Here is a 21484-nt window from a genome sequence, read left to right on the forward strand (position 1 = left end):
AAAACTTTATTTGTAACAGATAGAATCATGTCATTAATATTCCGGCATAAATCTATAAAAACATATTGATAAAATAAGTTATTGCACGAGAATGTGACTAAAATTATAATGTGATTTAAAAATAATAAATTGTTTTTCATTAATCATGTCAGTAATACGAAATAGAAAAAAAACATTAATTATTCTAAACCAGGGTTTCTCAAAGTGATATACTCCTTGAGTTGAGGTGCACCAATGACCCATAGTGGGTATGCTACAAAATTTACGTTAGGGTTAATAGAATCAATGAGCTCAATTAGCGTCAAAAATAAGTCAACGTCTCAATTACTCTTTTTGACTGTGTCAATACTTTGATTTTTATTAAAATAACTTATATTGTTCCACTAAAGTCATTTATAAAAGGCTTCCGTCGTTCTAAAAACATAGTATAGTTATAGGTTAATGCTACAATATTGAGAAACCCTGTTCTACAATATAACAAAGTACACACTGAAAACATAAAAAATAAAACATACAAAATTAAACATTAAAAGTAAAAGTGTGCTAAAAGAATTTTTATTTCCATATAAATTATGGGAAATTGTACTTTAAGAGTGCCTTTCCTGACACGCGTTTACGCCCGCACGCGCTCATGCTACACGCGTGACAATTGCATCCTATCGTTTCATATGCCCACGCACGCGGGTCGCAACGCGGGTTGAATCGAACCACAAACAACTCTACTACTTTTCAAAATACATTTATATCTTTCTTTATTTACGCCCATGGGAATTGATATACCTAGTTCCAGGATAAAAGAGGGTCTTCTTCGTCTGCTAATCCTGTATTATAATTAAAAAAAACTAAACTGTTGCATTAAGCTTTCACTATGAAAAAGGTTGCTTCTCTAATTTGCTGTTTTTCTTGCTTGTCTGTTCAATATAAACGAATAGTACAATAGGAAAGACTGAAGTCTATTTTGGAAATCATGATGAACGCACAGTAGTATTACCTGCAAATTACTATATTTTAACGATAATGTTTAAACAACGATTTTTAAAAGACGACGCAGATGAAATTAGAAATAAAAACACACTTAACGTACGTCATTCATAGTTTTTAATTAATTTAATATTTAATAACAATTTAAACATCAGCACTATATAAAGACTTAAAAATAATATAAATTATTTTTTGCATAACCATTAAAGTTAATCTTAGCGTAATTTTAAAATTACGTACTTAATTTAGCTAATAATGCTAGATTTTTTTCTATAAATTCAAAAAGACAATCAAATTAATTTTCGACTCGAACATTATATTATTTAACACTGTAACAAAACATTATGAACTATTCTGGCTTATTTAAGTTTTTTTACGACAATAACAGTTGATAGTACTAGGCCATTTCTCGCGTATTTTTTAGCCATTAAAATCTATCTTCAGCAGTCGATATTGTTGAAATTCGTCAAGCGTATATAGACTATATAGAGTATGCTAAAATATGATATATATATACATACGTACGCTCGAATAACATTACCCTCCGCAGTCAGGTAACAATATAAAATATAAATACAATTCTACAGTTCAGATCACTCATGATTTGATGATGATTTTGACTACACGGTCATGAGGCAATTCAAGTCATGATTTTGCTAGTGACTTCTATAATTTCATCACCAAACGATAATTTCAACGTATAAATTAAATACAAATGCAGTTAGAGCCAAAATCCGATAAAGAAGCAATTCAGATCATGATTTTGCCATTACATGAGATTACCATAATACCAACGGTATTCAATGAACACTAAGTTAAAACTTAGTGTAAAGTGTACACTAGGATCACAAAGCTGATGAAGAGACAGTTCAAATCATTAATGACAGTGCTGTTGCCGCTGTGTGTGTGTTCCCGTTTATGAAGATGTTTCTTAATGGGGATGTCGAGCGTTCTTCTCTTGATGAGATCTGCGAAAAAGTGCGCAGATGCCCGAGGGATCCGCTTGCGTTCTGGATCAGTGAAGTCTACTTGATGGAGACCGAATTTTTGCCTGGGAAAAAGATAAAAGAAATGAAGGAATTTTATCTATATATCTAAAGTAAATATGCAGTGCAGTTACTTTGATGGCTAAGTAGTCTTTACCATCATTGCTTATACTCAGTCAATTTTAAATAGGATGGCCCATTGGTTTCTATCGCTAGTGCAAGGTATCTTTAGCAATAAAGCAGTGAATAATGCGACTGTCAACAGATGCTCAACAACTATTTAGAAGTTTAAGGGTACCGATTTTTTTTTTTTTTTATAATATAAGAGTAGCAGACGAGCATGCAGTCCACCTGATGGTAAGTGGCTACTGCCGCCCATGGACATCTGTAATCAACCCCAGATAGGATTAGATATTTCTACCTGAGGTCGGCCACAGATGCGCCGCTACCCCTGAGGAGTGAGCTAGAACGCCTCGGAAAAGTCTGTCTCCCTTACCACACCCTTCAAACCGGAACACAGCAGCGCCTAACACTGCTGTTATTAGGTAGAAATAGGTGTGGCGGTGGTGCCGCCGGAGTCGAACCACAAAGGGTTCTACCACCTTTAACATAGACAATTTTTATGCATAGACAATTTATTGCAGATTAATTTTTCGACTGTAATTATACATATGCCACTGATTGTCGCTAAAATCAAGTTTCATGTTCTACTGGTAGCAGTTTACTTAAGCGTAACTTAAGTAAACTTTTCCTCAGATGGTAGCCAATGGGATTCACCCTTAGGAACACCTAAATTACAAACATACTATGAAGGTATTATAAAGGGTGTGGTAAGGGAGACATACTTTGCTGAGGCATTCCAGCTTTGTCCTCAGGAGTAGCGGCGCACATGTGACCGACCTCAGGGAGGAATATCTAATCCTATCTATCCTATCTGGGATTGATTACAGATGTCCATGGGCGGCAGTAGCTACTTACCATCAGGTCGTCTGCAGGCTCGTTTACTACTCCTATATAATAAAAAAAATACTATAGCATATACATATAAAGTTCTATGCAGTGTAAGTATCGCCTTAAAACCCCCAAATTTATGATATTGGATGGAATAAGAGAAGACTTACGTATATCCTGATATCCACTCAAAGTTGTCGATAAGAGACCAAGCCGTAAATCCGGTGATATTCGCACCATCATCGTGAATTGAATTTAGTATCTGAGAACAAAATAAATGCAATCAATAATAAGATAAAGTCAACGCTAGTGGAAGACACACGACAGATATCATATTTTCTAATAAGCAAAAAATACAGGTGATTTATTTTCCTAAAAATCACTTTTTTATTCAGTACAAAAGTTAATCAAAATAGGGTGATTAATTTTGCGCCACCCTATTCTTATTAAAGCCTTATTAAAGCTTTTAAATCAGAAAAACACACCTTGAGTACTTCCTGGTAACATTGGTATACTCATTTTTTATATTTATACCTAACGATAAGGCAGACGGGCTACCTGGTGGAAAAGAGTCACCGTCGCCTATGGACATTTGCAACGCCAGAGGAGTCGCCAATGCATCCCCGGCTTTAGAAGAGAACTATTTTTGCGCCCCTCTTGAATCATCTTGAATCATGATGTTGTCGTAGTGATGTTTACAGAAACATACAATAAAGGGAGCATAAAATATTGTAATACTTAGCAGTATTATAGTATTCTTTTTAACCGACTTCCCAAAGGAAGAGAGGTTATCTATTCGTGGGGTATTATTATTATTTTCATTATTATTATTTTATGTATGTTCAGCGATTTTTAGCGATGCCGCGACCGATCGACATGATTCAAACACCATTGTATGCGGCTAGTTTCACAGGGGATCTCATTACAACTTCAGAACTATGTACTAAACCAACATTTATTTGAATTATTTTCAAATAAATGTTACAAGTACAAAGAGCATGCAGTCCACATTATGACATGTGGTTACTGTGGTCTATGGACATGTGTAACCCATTTCGTACTGGGACTTTCCATATGGGACAGTAGTGTTTAATAATATTGTTAGAGGTTGAGATGCCGCAGTCAAACCACAAAGTATTATATTGTTAGGAACGTCAATAGAAGACAGAAAATTTAATTGTCAAATGAGGGTATTAACAAAAAAGGGGCGTATAAAAAGGCTCTGTAGATCGCCTTCTGGGTAGTTATTTTCCGATTGTTGTAAAGAACGTTACTCTGCCACTTTTGTGGTCGAATCTATAATAATTTGTATGTTTCTTAACAAAGTTAAGAAAATAACAAGTAACCATACAAATTATAAACGTTGTTTTTAAATAATTTCCTAACGATATTCCTGACAATATTACCTTTACTAAACTTACCTGTTCTAAATGAAGTCTATAGTAGTCCACTCTGTCGTAATCCTCGAGGTCTGGGTTCGTATTACCATAGCCATTCTCAGTGACGAAGAAATTCAAGTCCCCATACTGTTGCCGGATCCACGAGACTATTGACCGAAGACCTTTGGGATATGACTGGAATTTGAAGTAAATTTATATTAAAATAGGATTTTTTAATAAGCTTTTTGTAACACGATTTTTTTGTTTTCCTTTAAAAAACCTTTCATTTGATAACTCTCATGGAGGTGTATAAAAAATAACTGGTCCACCATATTGGAGCGTCTGTCATATTTAATGTATAATGACGTCACTAGCTAATCATGTATTGTCATCCAAATCAAATGTATGTGTTGCAAATTTCATCTCAATCGGTTGGGAGTAACTGGCAAGATTGCAATTGCAGAAGTCAATGTGAAACGAGATGAAATCTGTGTTAAAATCTATAGAAACTGCTATGCAGTGTAAGCATCGCCATTAAACCCCCAGTTTAAATCAGTTTGGGCTGTAGAGTGTTCCAAAGAATGAGACATACATACATACATATATACATACATGACTCGAAAAATATTAGTCTGATAAAAACATTAATATTTTCACTTACCGGTACAAAATCATGTCCAATAATAGGCCATTCGGGATCTTTTTCCAAAATGAGACCTAATTCTGGTGCCCCAGTGTCGAAGAACACGCCAGGATCATCGCCAGGTCTAGCTTTCCGTACTAAACGGCTGGTGTAATAATTTAACGCCAAGTAATCGTAGGATCCTAGAAAAATATCTACTATTAGGATCTAAATTAAATGAAGGTTAGGACTGAAATTTTTGAGACAATCCATATGCAATATACTTAATTATCGATATATTTAATTCAACTTAAAATACTTTTCATCCATTAACCAGCTCGGTAAAGGTTGTCTTATATCGGGATCTTAGACCAGTTTCTATATTCTTGACTGAAGGGTGTGGTACGAGAGACAGTTCACCGAGGCGTGCCAACTTACTTCACAGGGTAGCAAATACATTCGAGGTTAGCCGCGTAGGGCTTGTTCATGTAGGATTAATTATCTAGGATCTACAGATCTCCATGAGCAGCAGGAGCCACTAACTGATGATATTTGACAGTGATAGCATGCTAATGCAGTGATAGCCTAATGGTTAAGACACTTGGCCTCTAGAATGAGGGGTCCGAGGTTAAAATATCAGGCACGCACCTCTGATTTTTCAGTTATGAGCGTATTAAAAATTAATTATCACTTGCTTAAAACGGCGAAGGGAAACGTCGTGAAGAAACCTGCATACCTGAGAAATTTAAATAATAAAAATCTTAAAGGTATGTAAAGTCTACCAATACGCACTTGGCCAACGCGGTGGACTATGGCCTAATCCTTCTCATTCCGAGAGGAGACCCGTGCCCAGCAGTGGGACAGTAATGGGTTGATGACGGACTGCATACTCGTTTGCTATTCCATCTTTTCAAAAATACTTACCCCTTATAAGAAGAATTTCTTCTTGAGTGAACGGTGGTAGCCTGGAAGTGGCGTAGCCTTTCTCTTTACTATACTCTGCTATTTTCTTTTCAACAATCGGTGGCCACCCACCTTGTTTAGAGTAGATCGGATGTGTGTATCGACCAATCTGTTAAAGTTGACATAAACAATTTATCTTAGTATTACATTATTTCTACTTTTATATATATCAAGTATGTTAATTATTTATTTAGTTATAATTATATTTTATATTTACACTGTTTTATGTATTATGAAGGTAGTCTTTTAACTATTATTTATTTGCACCCTACCTATTCTTTTAAATTCATCCACTCTTTAACTCCTCACCCTAAGGTTGCCTGGAAGAAATCGCTGTTGTAGCGATAGGCGCCTTTTGTATCGTTCAATATTTGTATGTTTCTTGTATTCTATTGTATTTTATTCTTGTTGGGTACAATAAAGAATATTATTAATTTATTTCTGTCATATATCTTTGCATATTTGCGTTGCTTTAGGTCAATATTATGATGATGAATATAGTGACCATGCAATTCATTTTTTTAAGAGTTTGGAGACAAAGCACCTTTACTCAGTACTCATACTATTAGCATTACTATTTAGTATTAAGTCCGCCTTTTGTACCACACTGTTTTTAACATGGTCCATAAAGAGGAAATAAATAAATAAAATAGAATACTTAGTCAGTATGATATAATTTTAGCAAAACAAGCTTTTACCCACGGCTTCGTTGACGTTCCGAAGTTTTTATCCATCCCTCGGGAACGGTGCTTTTTATCGGGATAAAACGTATCCTATGTCCTTTTGCGAAACACTGATAATGTGGGTACAAAATTTCATGACACTCAGTTATCTAGTAAAGACGAGAAAGGGTAGCAAATAAATAAATTAACACACATTTGCATTTATAATATTGCTTAGGATCCTTCATTATACTATACGTTTTGAAGGTAGAACCCTTTGTAGTTCGAATCCGGCGGCACCACCGCTAATAGCAGTGTTAAGCACTGCTGTGTTCTGGTTTGAAAGGTGTGGTAAGGAAGACATATTTTTCCGAGGCGTCTCAGCTTAGTCCTCAGGGGTAGCGGCGCAACTGTGGACCTCATCTAGGAATATCTAATCCTATCTGGGGTTGATTACAGATGTACACGAGCGGTAATATCCACTTACCATTACGTGAACTACATGCTTGTCTGCTACTCCTATATTATAAAAAACTTACTGAATGTTCTCTTGCTAATTCAATAATGTCCTCCTCGTCTCCGTTCACCGGATCCATCCAGACCGCGTGATTTGCTATTGACATTATGCCTGAAAAACATAATAAATACATAATTGTTACAAATATAGCAGTGATAGAAACTTTTTTAATATAATATAGGAGTAGCAGACGAGCATACAGCCCACCTGATGGTAAGTGGTCAATAAGCATTTAGCCAGAGCGGTGGATTATAGTCTAGTGCATCCCATTCTGAGAGGAGACCCGTACCCAACATTGGAACAGTAATGGGTTAACGACGAACTTATGAGAAAAAAGCAGGAAATTGTGATGCTTAACATACTCTGTAAAAAAATCAAGTATCTAGTTTAAGAGGTAGAGCCCTGTGACAGACAGGCAGACAATGAGGCTTAGTAATAGCGTTCTGGTTTTACGTTTTGGCTACAGAACCTTAAAAAGTGTCTCCGAGCATCTTTAGAAACTTACCGTGATATTTACGCTTGTAGTCCCTATCATACAGCCTCCACGCCTTCGCATGTGCCACCAACACGTGCTTATTGCAAAGATACGCAGCGGTAGTAGGATCCTTCACTCGTGGAGCTAAGAAGCCTGTGTTATAGTTTAAATCGCACATGAGATTCGGCTCATTAATCGTCACCCACATTTTCACGCGATCAGCAAATAACTTGAACACGACGCTTGCGTATTCGGCAAACCAGTCTGTTATTAAGGGGTTGGTCCAGCCTCCTGAAATAATGAATTTATGGTTTAAATGTTTGGTTCATTTGCAGCATGAGACGAAAGATAGAAAAACAACTATAATTTGATCTTGGAGTAACTATCGTCACACTTTTTCCATCGTGACGAACTCTTGCGTTGAGCTTGTGAATGTTAGTTGACTACGCACAAAGCTACCTTCTCTTCAGAATCTACCTTAGAGTCAATCCTCACAGTCAACGTTTGCACTGGACTTTTGGTAGAGCCTTTGTTTTATATAAAGTTACAGATGTCCATGGCAGACAGTGACCAGGGGCCATTATACCAGCGCATAAACCATTGATGTGATGGGAAATTGCCCCTTTATTTTGTTTGGGCCCTTCACCCCCCCCTCCCCCCCGTATGCCTCTAGCGTTATCATCCACTGTGATAAACTATGTTATAGAGCAACTTTTAAATCCAATTTATTAATCATCATCATCATCAACCCATTACTGTCCCACTGGGCACGGGTCTCCTCTCATAATGAAAAGGATAAGGCCATAGTCCACCGCGCTGACCAAGTGCGTATTGGTAGACTTTACATACACATACATGAGATTTTTTTTTTGGAAATCTCTCAGGCATGCAGGTTTTCTCATGATGTTTTCCTTCACCGTTTAGCAAGTGATAATTAATTTCTAATACACATAAGTTTTAAAAATCAGAGGGGCGTGCCTGGGATTTGAACCTCGGACCCCTCGATAGAGAGGCCGAGTTTCTTAACCACTAGGCTATCACTGTCTTAAATTTATTAATATGATGGAATTATTTATGTACGAAAGTGTTACCAAGTTCCTGTAGCAGCTGCGGTAGGTCCCAGTGGTACAGCGTGATGACTGGCCTGACGTTCTTTTCCAGTAGCCCATTTATTAGGTTATTGTAATACTTTACGCCACTTTTGCTTACTTTATTGGAAAATCCCGTTGGAAGCAGCCGAGACCATGATATTGAGAACCTGATTAGCAGATAAGATTGTGTTAATAAGTTTTGTTTAAGCACAAATAAGTAAATACTTAATATATATGGTGATATAACACTTCATTGCGAGGACACTTGATTGCGAGAGCTCCTATGTCGTACTAATTTCTGTTTCATAGCAGTTTTATAGGTTTGTTTCCGTAGATATAATATATTTAATATGGTATTCCAGTTTAATTAGTATTCCCTACAGGTACCAGTTGTAAACTTGTAAGCTTATATAAGGAATTTTAACTTAGTTCTTAGTGATAAGCTATGCGTCTCTGGCTTGTCTCATGTTGGATTCATTTTATCTGTAAATTGCTTGATGTTAAGTGTTCATCAGCGCATGTGGTAACTTACCATTTATTGGATTGCATATCTGTTTCATGTTTATTAAAGAAATATATCAACTTATCTATCTATCAGACCAAATTGGGGTTTTATTAGAAGTGGTAGACTTCAAGAGAAAATTTATGGCCTCAGACATATTTACCTATAAAAGTCCAAGCCCAAGTTGTGGCAGATTTGAACATCTTGTCGCCACTGGTGATAGGAGTCGCATGATACGTCTCCATTAGTTTTGTCAATGATCAGTTCTGGGTGATCGTGGCAAAACTTGTCCCATATGCTTACGCCTTTGTCTGAAAATGCAAGTATTCTCGTTAGAGTTAGGTATGACTGTCCCTGTAGTACCGGGACCAGAATAGGGCTACGGTATCCCCTGCCTGTCGTAGGAGGCGACTAAAAAGGCCTTCTGGGGTTGCGGGCGGCAAGAGTGGGAGCTCAAACCGTCCAGCAAGCGACCCCGGGAAGGACAGCGGCTTGTGTGGTCGCATATCTGTAATCACCAGGGGATGTGTGTGTGTGGGGAGCGCAAATTGCTCCCCCAAGGCAGATCCCGATAGAAGGGCATCGCGTTAGGAGGACTCCGGTTGTATTCCGTTAGAGATCCCGGAGTTCTCCACCAAACGCCGAAGACGGCCACCGGGGGGCTTTTAGTGCGGTAAAAGTTCCACATAACCCGGTATCACTCCCATGGCATCGGGTACATTTTGAAGGTTTCTCCATCGTTAACAAAACAAAAAAAGAAAAAAAGGGTTAGGTAGACTACCTACCATATGATATGCATAGATTAATACTATTGGTAAAAAGTAGCTCGTTTACATAGGTTTCGCGTAACTACATAGGTAATCCCAGGTTCAAAATAATGTGCTTATTAGATATTAATTATTACAGTTTCTCGGTACTAACGAGTCCGAGGTACTGTAATTCATAGCATGTGTTTTTTGTTTACTTTTTTTATTTTTTTGTTGCTGTACGAGTATGTTTTTTTTTTCTCTATAATAGGTAAATATCTTATTTTACACTTATTCCTTTATATAGTCTGATTCATAATTAGGTGTCCAAAATGTAAACAAAGGTGTTGACCTATCAAGAAAATACGTTAGAAATGGTAGTTTCTTATTTTTGTCGATATTAAAGTAATATAACAATAATAAAATAATAATCTAAATAAATTAAGATTAATTCGCATTTTCTAATATTTATATCACCTCAATTTCGTCCCATACAGTAATAATAATAAAAAACAAAGTTTATGGTAGAAAATTAAAATGTGATAATGGTAACACAATCGGAATCCAAGACATTTCTTGTCCTGTCATTTTTAAGTTTCGTAACTGATATTATTAATTTTCGTGATTGTGATTGAATTCGAATGGTTTCTAGTTTACATAACGCGTTTGTTAAATTGTATATATTTGTTAAATTTTCGTTTTTTGTTGAGTTTGTTAAAGTTTTTGTTTCGTGTTAATTTTGACAGTGACATTTCTTTGTTTACATTTTGGACACCTAATTATGAATCAGACTATAGTGTTACTTATCTGTTTACTACCTGTATAACATATACACCTATATTTCTCATATTTATTGTACTAGGGTCTACTACTACGTTTTTTTTTATCTGTGCGCGTGTCCGTTTACGTCTTGTTTCTTTTTGTATGTTAATATTTTGTATACTATCACTGGAAACTTGTTATTGGCCTTTATGTACCTATTCTTCTCTTATAATTTATGTATAACTGTATTTAGCTGTAAGTTTCCCAAGAATGTAAAAATAAAATAAAATAAAATTACTTTTAATAATGATAAAGAAATCGTACGCCCCTGAGGACTTTAAAACGATAGTATTTATAATTATGTGAAGTCTACCAATCCACACTTGGCTAGCATGGTCAACCCTGATGACCATAATCTAACTCTGAGGCAATCTAGTGCCCAGAAGGGTTGACGACGACAGGAATGGGTTGAAGACGATATATCGTTGCAAAACGGAAGACAGTCCGCCTATGTAAGTAGAAGTTTTCCATTATATCGCACTTTAAGAGTTACCGTTTTAGAAGAGACCAGAAATACGTAATAGCTATATTTTTATATTGACAATCTACTAATAGTAAATGTATTATTATTAGATTCCATTATTATTAGTTATGAACTCACCGCTCGCATTCCAGCCCCCTTCGACCTGATAAGCAGATGTGGCAGCTCCAAACTGAAAATCAGGTGGGAACTTCTTGTGATGAAGACCCACTGCCGAATGTAACAGCACACTGAAACTAACAGGGTATTTATTATTGACGAAATCATTGTAGTATACTGACACTGAAATATTTTTTAAAACATTCTAGTTTAGTCTAGTCTTTTTTAACATGGAGGTAGGAATGGAGGATACTGTCCATCTAATTGGCATTGATGTTTGTTAGGCAGCACCCACACTATTTTAAAATCCAATATCAATATGTAAGAAGGAATGCAGACAAAAATAAATTTAGTTTATTCATGCCAAAATCGAGACTAGAATTATAGAGGAAAAATGCTTATCTTACAGCTATAAAAATATACAACTTACCAGACAAATACAAAGATCTGACCTTAAACATTTTTAAGAGGAAAATTACCGAATGGCTTATGCAACACTGCGTTTATGGCATCAATGAATATTTTCAATGTAAAGAATAAAAATGAAATGTCATAACTTAATACGATATATATATATATATATATATATATATATATATATATATATATATATATATATATATATATATATATATATATATATCTATATCTATCGTATTAAGTTATGACATTTCATTATATATATATATATATATATATATATCAAGTTATTGCACACCATTGTAATGGTAGAATGTACGAACTTCTATTGCTGTAACTATCTTTACTCTAACTTTCGGCGCCGTCCTATAGGGTTGCATCACATCTGTGCCCAGCTCAGGTAGGAATGTAATCTTATCTGGGGTTGATTACTGATATCCATGGGCTGTAGTAGCCACTTAGCATCAGGTGGACTGCATGCTCGTCTGTTAAAATAAATAAATAAAATAAAAGGTCAGGTACCCAGGCGTCACACACTTTTGAGAACTTTCTTTTACAATTTTGGAACGTGGTATAAACCTTTTGTGTTTAAATTCTTTACGGTATCTTGTTATAATAAAAAGTTTGGGATTGAACTTTGGGTATAGAGTAACTGTACACAATATTCCTTATTACCTTGGTAGATCGCCATTGCCTTGCTTAGCGATAAGCAAAACAAGTCTCTTGATGTCAAGGTATGCGCTTGCTATTTCGCTAACGAAGTGTACACACTGCAATATTGCTAACTTTTTTTCGGTCATCCCAAGATTGGAGTCTTACCACACTTTTCAAAGCGGACAACAGAGCTTAACACTGCTGCTATTAAGCAGACAGATTTGTCGGTGGTGTCGCCGAAGTCAAGCCGACAGATGTCTATGGGCGGCAGCAGCCACTTACCGTTATACCCCAGCCAAATTGGAAGAAGAATGTTTACCAACAATCGTTGCTTAGCAACCGATAAGGGGCATGTAACAAAAACCTTTTTTCGTCGGTGTAATTTATTTACAAATAATATTGTAAAATTTTAATTGTTTTCTATCAATATTGCTTGTTCTATTCGGCACATTATGTCTGCTTTGGATACAATATTGTGAATAAATATTTGACCTTGACTTTACTTTTAAGTTTCGAGATTAATCTCGTATGTTTTATTATTTTTAATTCGTATTCTAATGTGTATTAAGTAAATTCATACTTCTTGTACTTATAATGAATTGTGAAATTCTATTTTGATGATATAAATGCATATCTCATATTACAACGAACTGTGAATTAGTAGATACTCATATCCTACCAACAAACCACTCTGCTGCGTTGTGGATTGGTGAAAGGTTAAGGATAAATTAATTGAAATTGTATTTAAAACACCAAATCAAAATGAGACCAAATGTTCTTACAACGTGGCATTCCTATGACATGGCCTATTTCTAGGGTTATCACTAACTAACTTATATGAATATTTTATTTTTATTTGTCCAAACGCAATAATTAAAAAGTTGTAAAAGTGCATCGCATGTAATGAGATATAGAAATAATGGATATAATTTAATTGTGAGGTTATTTGTAGAATTAAACATAAGAACAAGGAAATTAGTCATTTTTACAGTGTCAGTTTTTTGGTGACCCTAAAATCGGTTTGTTTACATGAATTCTCTTCGCATCGTGGCGGAGGTACAGGTGGATTGCTTGTCTGCTACTCCTATATAAAAAAATACATTATTTCGTATGAAAAAAATTATAATAGATACTTGTCTTTAAAAAATTATACTAATTTGTATGAAATGATTTTTATAATAAATACTCGTTTTTAATTTATTTTTATTAGTACTATTTTTATTCTAACATATTCAATGCATATAAACACCAGTATTATTATAAGAATAATTTTAAAAATATGCACATCAGAATGACATAAATAATAGAATTATTTGTTTCACACAGGCATAATTAATTTAATGGGTCATTAAAAAATAATTTCAAATTGTAATTTCTTGTAGACTTTTCTTTTTACATGATTTATATGACCTACTTTTGATAGTTATATACCGCATGTGATGACGTTTCATTATAATTTTAACAACTGACATTTTTCTTATAATATAGGAGTAGCGTGTATCTAAGCATGCAATCCACCTGATATAATAAAGTGGCTACTGCCCCCAAGGACATCTGTACTCAACCCCAGATAGGATTCGATATTCCTACCTGAAGTCGACCCCAGATGCACCGCTACCCCTGAGCACTAAGCTGGAACACCTCGGAAAAGTATGTCTCCCTTACCACCGCCTTTATGAGGCAGAAACAGGTGTGGCGGTGGTGCCGCCGAAATCGAACCACAAAGGGTTCTACCACCTTCAAATACCATTTCATTCTTCAGGAGTAGTAATGCATCTGTGATTGGCTTCAGGTAGAAATCTTTCATATAATATCATCATCATTATATATCATTTTGATATGGACCTCTGTTTTCAATTATACTTTTGTATCTTTGTTTATATTGTCTGAAATAAATGGTTATTATTATTATTATATAAAGTTGGTTATAGATGACGTTGGGCGGTGACCACTTACCATCAGGTGGAATGTATGCTCATTAACTACTCTAATCTTATAATATCTGGTTTATGAAAATTATGTTCGTATTAGGATTTAATTATGACATAGCGAAGAAGATGCTACAACAAAAGTTCTCAGACATTTGTGAAATCTAGCAATCCGAATGATAAATTCTCATTCAACAGAAGAGCTGAAGGCTCCGGGTTATATTTCTAGTGTGAAGTAGTTCTTACGTTTCTTTAATTTGTAGGCTTCATTTTCCCTTGCTAACATATAACATAAACTAGCCATATTTGCATATGATTAATGCCTATAATCTACATAGGTAAAATCGCACAAGGAAAATCGTTAATCCTAATTCCTCACGATCCCTGACTCGACACCTGATGATGATAATGTCATTGAGTTCAAAGATTCCGTGCCATACAAACATACAGGTCAAGCTAATAAAAGCGTGATAATAAATGTCACTTCCTTATTATAGAAAACATTAAAGAATCTTGATGAATTAAGATTTTAAAGTTCTCCGTAATATTTTTAAGATAAATCATAGGTATCTTTGTGTACCTTCTGCACGACTAAGTAATCACAAGCCTTTTTATACCTTTTACAACAAATGTCAATATGCATCAGCATCATCATCATAATCAACCCATTATTGTCCCACTGCTGGGCACGGGTCTTCTCTCAGAATGAGGATTAGGCCATAGTCCACCGCGCTGGCCTAGTACGTATTGGTAGACTTCACATACCTTTTGGGATTTTTTTTTTATAAATCTCTCAGGTATGCAGGTTACCTCACGATGTTTCCTTCACCGTTTTGGCAAGTGATAATTAATTTTTAATACGCACATAATTTCGAAAAATCAGAGGGATTTGAACCTCGGACCCCTCGATCGAGAGGCCGAGTTTCTTAACCACTAGGCTCACTGCTTTTTGCTATCACTGCTTTCCAATATGCATACAATTCGCTTTTAAACCTTGCATTAAGAGATTATAACAATGTGGAAAACATAATGTTTATATTTTTTTTTTTCAGAACCTTTATATAAATTTAATCAAAAACTTCAAATTGATCTAGGCTATTAAATATTACCGTTAATTTATTTTTATGTATTCTAAGTTCCTTTCTATCTTGTATCCATTTTAGATTAATTATTTTTAGGGAACGTACCCATACTACGTGACCCATTTAGGGGGGGGGAGGGTGGTCTTTAAAATGGCGTGTAGTACCCTCGCTGCGCTCGGGCGCTAACTTCACACCGTGCAATAATAGCCTACTTTGGCCACGCGTATCGTAATGTACTATCTTTATTAAATCTTAACCAAATTGGCAATTAAATAATATTATTTACTTAACTGACATTGAAATTCTGACCTATACAAATAATTGACCAATTAATTCTTTAAAATAATTGACATTGTATAATTAATTCTATCTTGGCTATGAATTTAAAAATATTTGTTTAATAATGATAAAGATATTTCGGTGTTAAAAAATAAAATTGTAAATATTATTGTTAAATTATAAATTGTATTATGTCAAAATATTCTGTTTCTTGCCGCTAGAGGAGCTTATGTTGCATTTATTATCTGTGTTCTGCATTTTTGATATACTCTGTGGATATACTGTACTCTGTGTCACTTCCAAGTATGAACAATAAAAGTGCATCTTATACGATTCGAGAATTCTTACTTTAATTTCAATATCCGTTGTTAATAACCGAATCTCAAGTGGTTATGTGCCCAGGCACGTTCAAAAATACGGATTAAGTAAAGAGCAAAGTAAATATACGTGTATATCTGTATATACAAGTTAAAAATTGTAAATTGCCGGCATCGTGATTTTACAACGTAACCTCAACATGGAAGTCTCAAATTCAATGAGAGTTGAGAAGTTTAATGGCAAAGAATTCAGGCAATGGAAGTTCCAAATAAATTGTGCCTTAAAAGCGAAAGGCTTAAATATCAATGCAGCTAGACCCACAACGGGTGATACAAACCAGTGGGAGAAAAACGACGGTATGGCCATGTTCATTATAACTTCATCTATGGAACTAAATCAAATCTCCCTAATTGAAAATTGCGACACAGCAAAAGATGTGATGGCCAAACTAGAATCAATTTATGAACAGAAATCCGAACTCAATAAAATGATTGTGCATGAGAAGTTTTATCAATATAGAATGTCACCAACTGACAATATCGCACAACATGTGTCCAAAGTGGAGAATTTGGCTAAGCAATTAAAAGAAAGTGGTGAAAAGATAAGTGACACTGCTGTAATGACCAAAATATTAAGTACATTGCCATCTAAATACCGCTCTCTGCGTCAAGCATGGTTGTCATTAAACCCAGAGGCACAAACTATACAGAACCTAACAGCAAGGTTATTGGATGAGGAAGCAAGCTTAACAAATGAAGAAGAATCTGAGAGTGCTTTAATAACTGTAAAACAAACTAGAAAGCAAAATAAGTCCCAAAATGAAAACAAAAGTTCTACACCGGGCCAACATAATCGGCATAGATTTGTATGTTATAATTGCAACAAAAGAGGGCATTTTGCAAGGGATTGTCGAGCCCCAAAGAAGTCTGAGAGGGTTTCCTTTCAAGAGCAAAAGTTGCTAGCATTCAGTGCGGAGCAGTGTTTACAATCTGAGGCTGATACAGATGTATGGATTCTTGACAGTGGTGCATCTGCACACATGTCTTATAGACATGATTACTTCTGTGAATTACAAGAATATGGTCCAAATAATGTTGACAGAACTGTGAGATTGGGAAACAAGAAGGAACTTATGGTGAAAGGTCATGGAAATGTATTGATTAATAGATGTGTGAATGGAAAGTGGGAGCAAAGTATTATAGAGGATGTACTTTATGTACCAGATTTGCACAGAAATTTGTTTTCAGAAGGTATGGCAACAAGGAAAGGATATGTTATTATTAAGAAACACAGTGAAGCCTTAATAATGAAAGACAATCTTGTGGTTATGACTGCAACATTGAAAGAAAACAACCTTTATGAAGTAAATATAAAAACGAAAGTGCAAATAAGTTGTAATGTAGTGCAATCAAGTTTAAAAATCTGGCATGAGCGTCTTGGACATTTGAATATTAAAGAGGTGCAAAACATGAGCAAAAATGGTGCAATTCCTGTGACTGTGACTGATGATGATAACTTTATGTGTGAGGCATGTCACTATGGTAAACAGAGCCGTCTGCCCTTTCATAAATCTGCTAGAGGACAATGTGAAGCTGGTGACTTAACCTATAGCGATGTATGCGGTCCTATGGAACACACATCAGTATCAGGAGCAAGATATTTTGTCTTATTTAAAGATGGAGCCACCAGTTACAGACATGTATTTATGATGAAGCACAAGAGTGATGTGTTTGATTACTTTAAGAAATATAATGCGATTGTAAAAAATAAATTTGGCCACGGAATTCGTATATTGCATACAGACAATGGATGTGAGTACATCAATCATGAATTTAAAACTTATTTGGAAAATGAAGGGATCGTGCATGAACGTACAGCACCATACACACCAGAGCAAAATGGTCGAGTCGAGAGAGAAATGAGAACAACAATGGAGAGCGCCAGGTCTATGTTGTACTCTCGTGATATCTCATTAAATCTATGGGCTGAAGCAGTAAACTGTTCAATATATTTATTAAATAGAAGTTCTTCTACACAAACAAAAAATGTATCTCCATATGAGCTATGGAATGGAGAAAAACCTGCCCTTGAACACATACGAGTTTTTGGTTCCGAAGGTTATGTCCATATACCTGATGAACGAAGAAGAAAGCTAGACAGAAAGAGTGTAAAACTGATACTAGTGGGGTATGAACATGAAAATTATAGAATGTTTGATAGTAAAACTGGGAAGATAACAGTGAGTAGAAATGTACGATTTAATGAGAACAACATACCAATACAAAGAAGAAACATCACTTCCATTTCTATCACAAATGAGAAAGAAAACTGTCAAGAAACACAAACTGTGCCAGTTTCTTCACCAGGCAAACAGCAAAGTTCTTCAGAGTCTAGTTTTGAAAGTATAGAATCAGGAGAGGATCCTAATAATGTGAGTTACGAGCCTCCACAAATGATTTCTGAATGTAATAGAAGAAATATTACTCTGCGACCCAGGAGAATCAGAAATGAGGAAGCAAATTTTATTGAGTATGATATACCCACTACATATGAAGAAGCTATAAATTGTAAAAATGGTGATAAGTGGAAGGAAGCTATAAGGGAAGAATTACATTCACTGGAAGAAAATAAAACATGGAAGTTAATAGATAAAAAAAATGAGAAGACAGTGACTTCTAAATGGGTATTTTGTGTAAAAAGAAATTCAAATGGTGATATAGAAAGATACAAAGCTCGTCTCTGTGCACGAGGCTTTACACAAACTAAAGATATTGACTACAAAGAAACATTTTCACCGACTACACGGTATGACTCCATAAGAATAATATTATCTCTTGCAGCTCGAGAAAATTATGAACTACAACAATTTGATGTTAAAACTGCATTTTTGTATGGTGAGTTATTGGAGGATGTCTATATGGAGATACCTGAGGGGGTCCACGCTAAGCCAGGAAAGATCTGTAAGTTGTTAAAATCCTTATATGGTTTAAAGCAGTCATCACGCTGTTGGAATAGGAAATTTTCTTCTTTCTTAACTACATATGGTTTTGAAATGTGTCCCTCAGACAATTGTGTTTTTGTAGGTAATTTTAATAATCATAAAGTAATCCTAATTTTGTATGTCGATGATGCGTTATTACTATCAAAAAGTCATAATACTTTATTGCACATAATTAAGGATTTAGAACAAAGTTTTAGGATAAAAGTGTTGAGTTTAAATATGTTTGTTGGTATGGAGATAATTAAAATTAATGGATCAATTGTTATAAGTCAAAAATTGTACATAGAGAAAATTATAAGTAAATTTAACATGTCAGAGGCATATCCATGTACTCCTGCTGATAATAATGTTATTTTAAAGAAAAATATGAATAAGTGTGTTATAGATTTTCCTTATAGGGAAGCAGTGGGAGCCTTAATGTTTTTGTCAACTGTATCTAGGCCTGACATTTCTTATGCATTGAACATTGTTAGTAGATATTTAAATAATCCTAGTAGGGAACATGTGAACGCTGTAAAAAGAATTATTCGGTATTTGATAAACACAAAAGAACTTTGTATTACTTATAATGGTAATAGTGAATTAATAGGCTATTCTGATTCTGATTTTGCTTCAGATATTGATTCGAGAAAATCTAATACTGGTTACATTTTTATGATGAATGGTGGACCTATATCTTGGGCTAGCAGAAAACAAAATACTGTTGCTTTATCAACTACAGAATCTGAATATATGGCTGCAAGTGAAGCTGCCAAAGAAATTTTATGGCTTAGACAGTTATTAATTGATATTCATGAACCACAGTTGGTGGTGACTCTATGTATTGATAATCACAGTGCAATTAAACTCATTCATAATCCAATTTATCATAGAAGGACAAAGCACATAGATATAAAGTATAATTTCATTAGAGAAAAGGTAGAACAAAATATCATTAGCATTAAATATGTAGAAAGCTCAAATCAATTTGCAGACTTTTTAACAAAGGCTTTACCTTCTGGTAAATTTAGTTATATAAGAGATCAAGTATTTAATATATAGGCTGTTTTATTGTATGTTAAATACTCCAGTAATATTAATATGTTATGTTAAAATGCAAGGCAAAGTGTGGTAAAGTTTTTATTATATCAAAAACTGTAAGCATAGGTTACATTGTAATACAATTTAAGTGGGAGTGTTAAATTATAAATTGTATTATGTCAAAATATTCTGTTTCTTGCCGCTAGAGGAGCTTATGTTGCATTTATTATCTGTGTTCTGCATTTTTGATATACTCTGTGGATATACTGTACTCTGTGTCACTTCCAAGTATGAACAATAAAAGTGCATCTTATACGATTCGAGAATTCTTACTTTAATTTCAATATCCGTTGTTAATAACCGAATCTCAAGTATTATATTGCAATACCCTAGCAGGGTGCATGCTTGCACTATAATTAATTTGTAAGACCTATGATAATAAGCATGAGCAATAAAGAATTCGAATTTGAATTTGAAAATAGGTACACTATTTTTATTCCACCCTAAACATCTTTATTAAAAAAAAAGTTAAACTAGGTAAAAAATCAAAATAACTAAAATTGAAGTAGCAGTAAATAAAATATAAATAATAATATAATAAATTAAAATAATAATAAATTAAAATATAAATAATAATAAAATTATACTTATAAAATAAGAACGTCATCCAAAACTCCTACTTGTGGCAAAGTGCCCAGAACGCTGGCAGCGTTACCTTGCTGTACAGTGAGGCTTTTTAATCCACCCTTATTTTTACTATTTTTTTGTATGTACCTGTATTTAATAATAAATAAATAAACGCTTTCTACACTCACAGCCCCACACTAGGATTCCCTATGTCGTGGGTGCCATGGACACACACATAGACAAATACACAAACATCCAGACCCAGAAACAGAAATCTAAATTCATCATTGAGATATCTGTCTGGCCGGGGATCGAACCCGGGACCCTTTGTGCGTCAGACCGGTATGGTGACCGCTCCGCCACGCGGGTCGTGGCGGAGCGGTTTTTTTCCTTATTTTGATGTACCACCTGTATTTTTTTTTCCTTATTTTGATTTCTTTATGTATTGCGGATAAAAACAAATTTTGATTCACAATTCAATAATTGTTTTGTAATATAGATTTTTAGTATATATTAGAACTTTAAATTATAAATTAACTTTATTTAGTGTATATTTTATATTTTAATAGTATAAATTAGCGTCTTAGTACAGATCAGAAATGTAATTAATGGTATTTTCTATAAATTAGATTTTTTTACTAGTAGGTATTTGAAAGTCCTACCTTAGCACGAGCGCGCTGTAAGCCATCTTTGCACTTACTGGCCACTGTATTCATATACCTAAGACAGAAGCGGCTCTCGTATTTAAAAGAGACCTGTTCTTGTTGTAGGAAATAATAAACGATTAAGTTAGGTAATGTCTATTTTAATTATTAATTAGCAAATGCAAACCAAACTGGCACAGGGAGCGTTCCGTAGTAATATAAAATATTTAACAC

The 21484-nt window shown here is 34.7% G+C and overlaps 1 protein-coding gene across 1 annotated transcript; it reads right to left on the minus strand.

Moving 5' to 3' along the window:
* Positions 1-1149: 1149 nt before the first annotated feature.
* LOC140756677 (myrosinase 1-like) lies at positions 1150-21294 on the minus strand. The gene is made up of 11 exons (XM_073092236.1): positions 21269-21294; positions 11299-11414; positions 9293-9440; positions 8628-8794; positions 7567-7827; positions 7084-7172; positions 5844-5991; positions 4959-5122; positions 4340-4492; positions 3089-3180; positions 1150-2032 (listed from the first exon to the last, which is right to left on the minus strand). The coding sequence occupies exons 1-11, from the start codon at positions 21292-21294 to the stop codon at positions 1804-1806; spliced, it is 1593 nt and encodes a 530-aa protein (XP_072948337.1). The 3' UTR covers positions 1150-1803.
* Between the last annotated feature and the right edge of the window lie 190 nt (positions 21295-21484).

This window comes from Epargyreus clarus, unplaced genomic scaffold (assembly GCF_041222505.1).
Source record: "Epargyreus clarus isolate Ecla_fem2 unplaced genomic scaffold, WU_Ecla_fem_2.2 ptg000035l, whole genome shotgun sequence".
NCBI classification, from domain to species: domain Eukaryota; kingdom Metazoa; phylum Arthropoda; class Insecta; order Lepidoptera; family Hesperiidae; genus Epargyreus; species Epargyreus clarus.

Coding starts and splice junctions, on each gene's coding strand:
- LOC140756677 (XM_073092236.1), bottom strand. CDS start 21,294: ATGGCTTACAGCGCGCTCGTGCTAAG. Junction 8,795..9,292: donor TTGGGCTTGGACTTTTATAG/GTAAATATGTCT, acceptor TCTGCTAATCAG/GTTCTCAATATCATGGTCTC. Junction 2,033..3,088: donor GAGTGGATATCAGGATATAC/GTAAGTCTTCTC, acceptor TCTTTTTCCCAG/GCAAAAATTCGGTCTCCATC.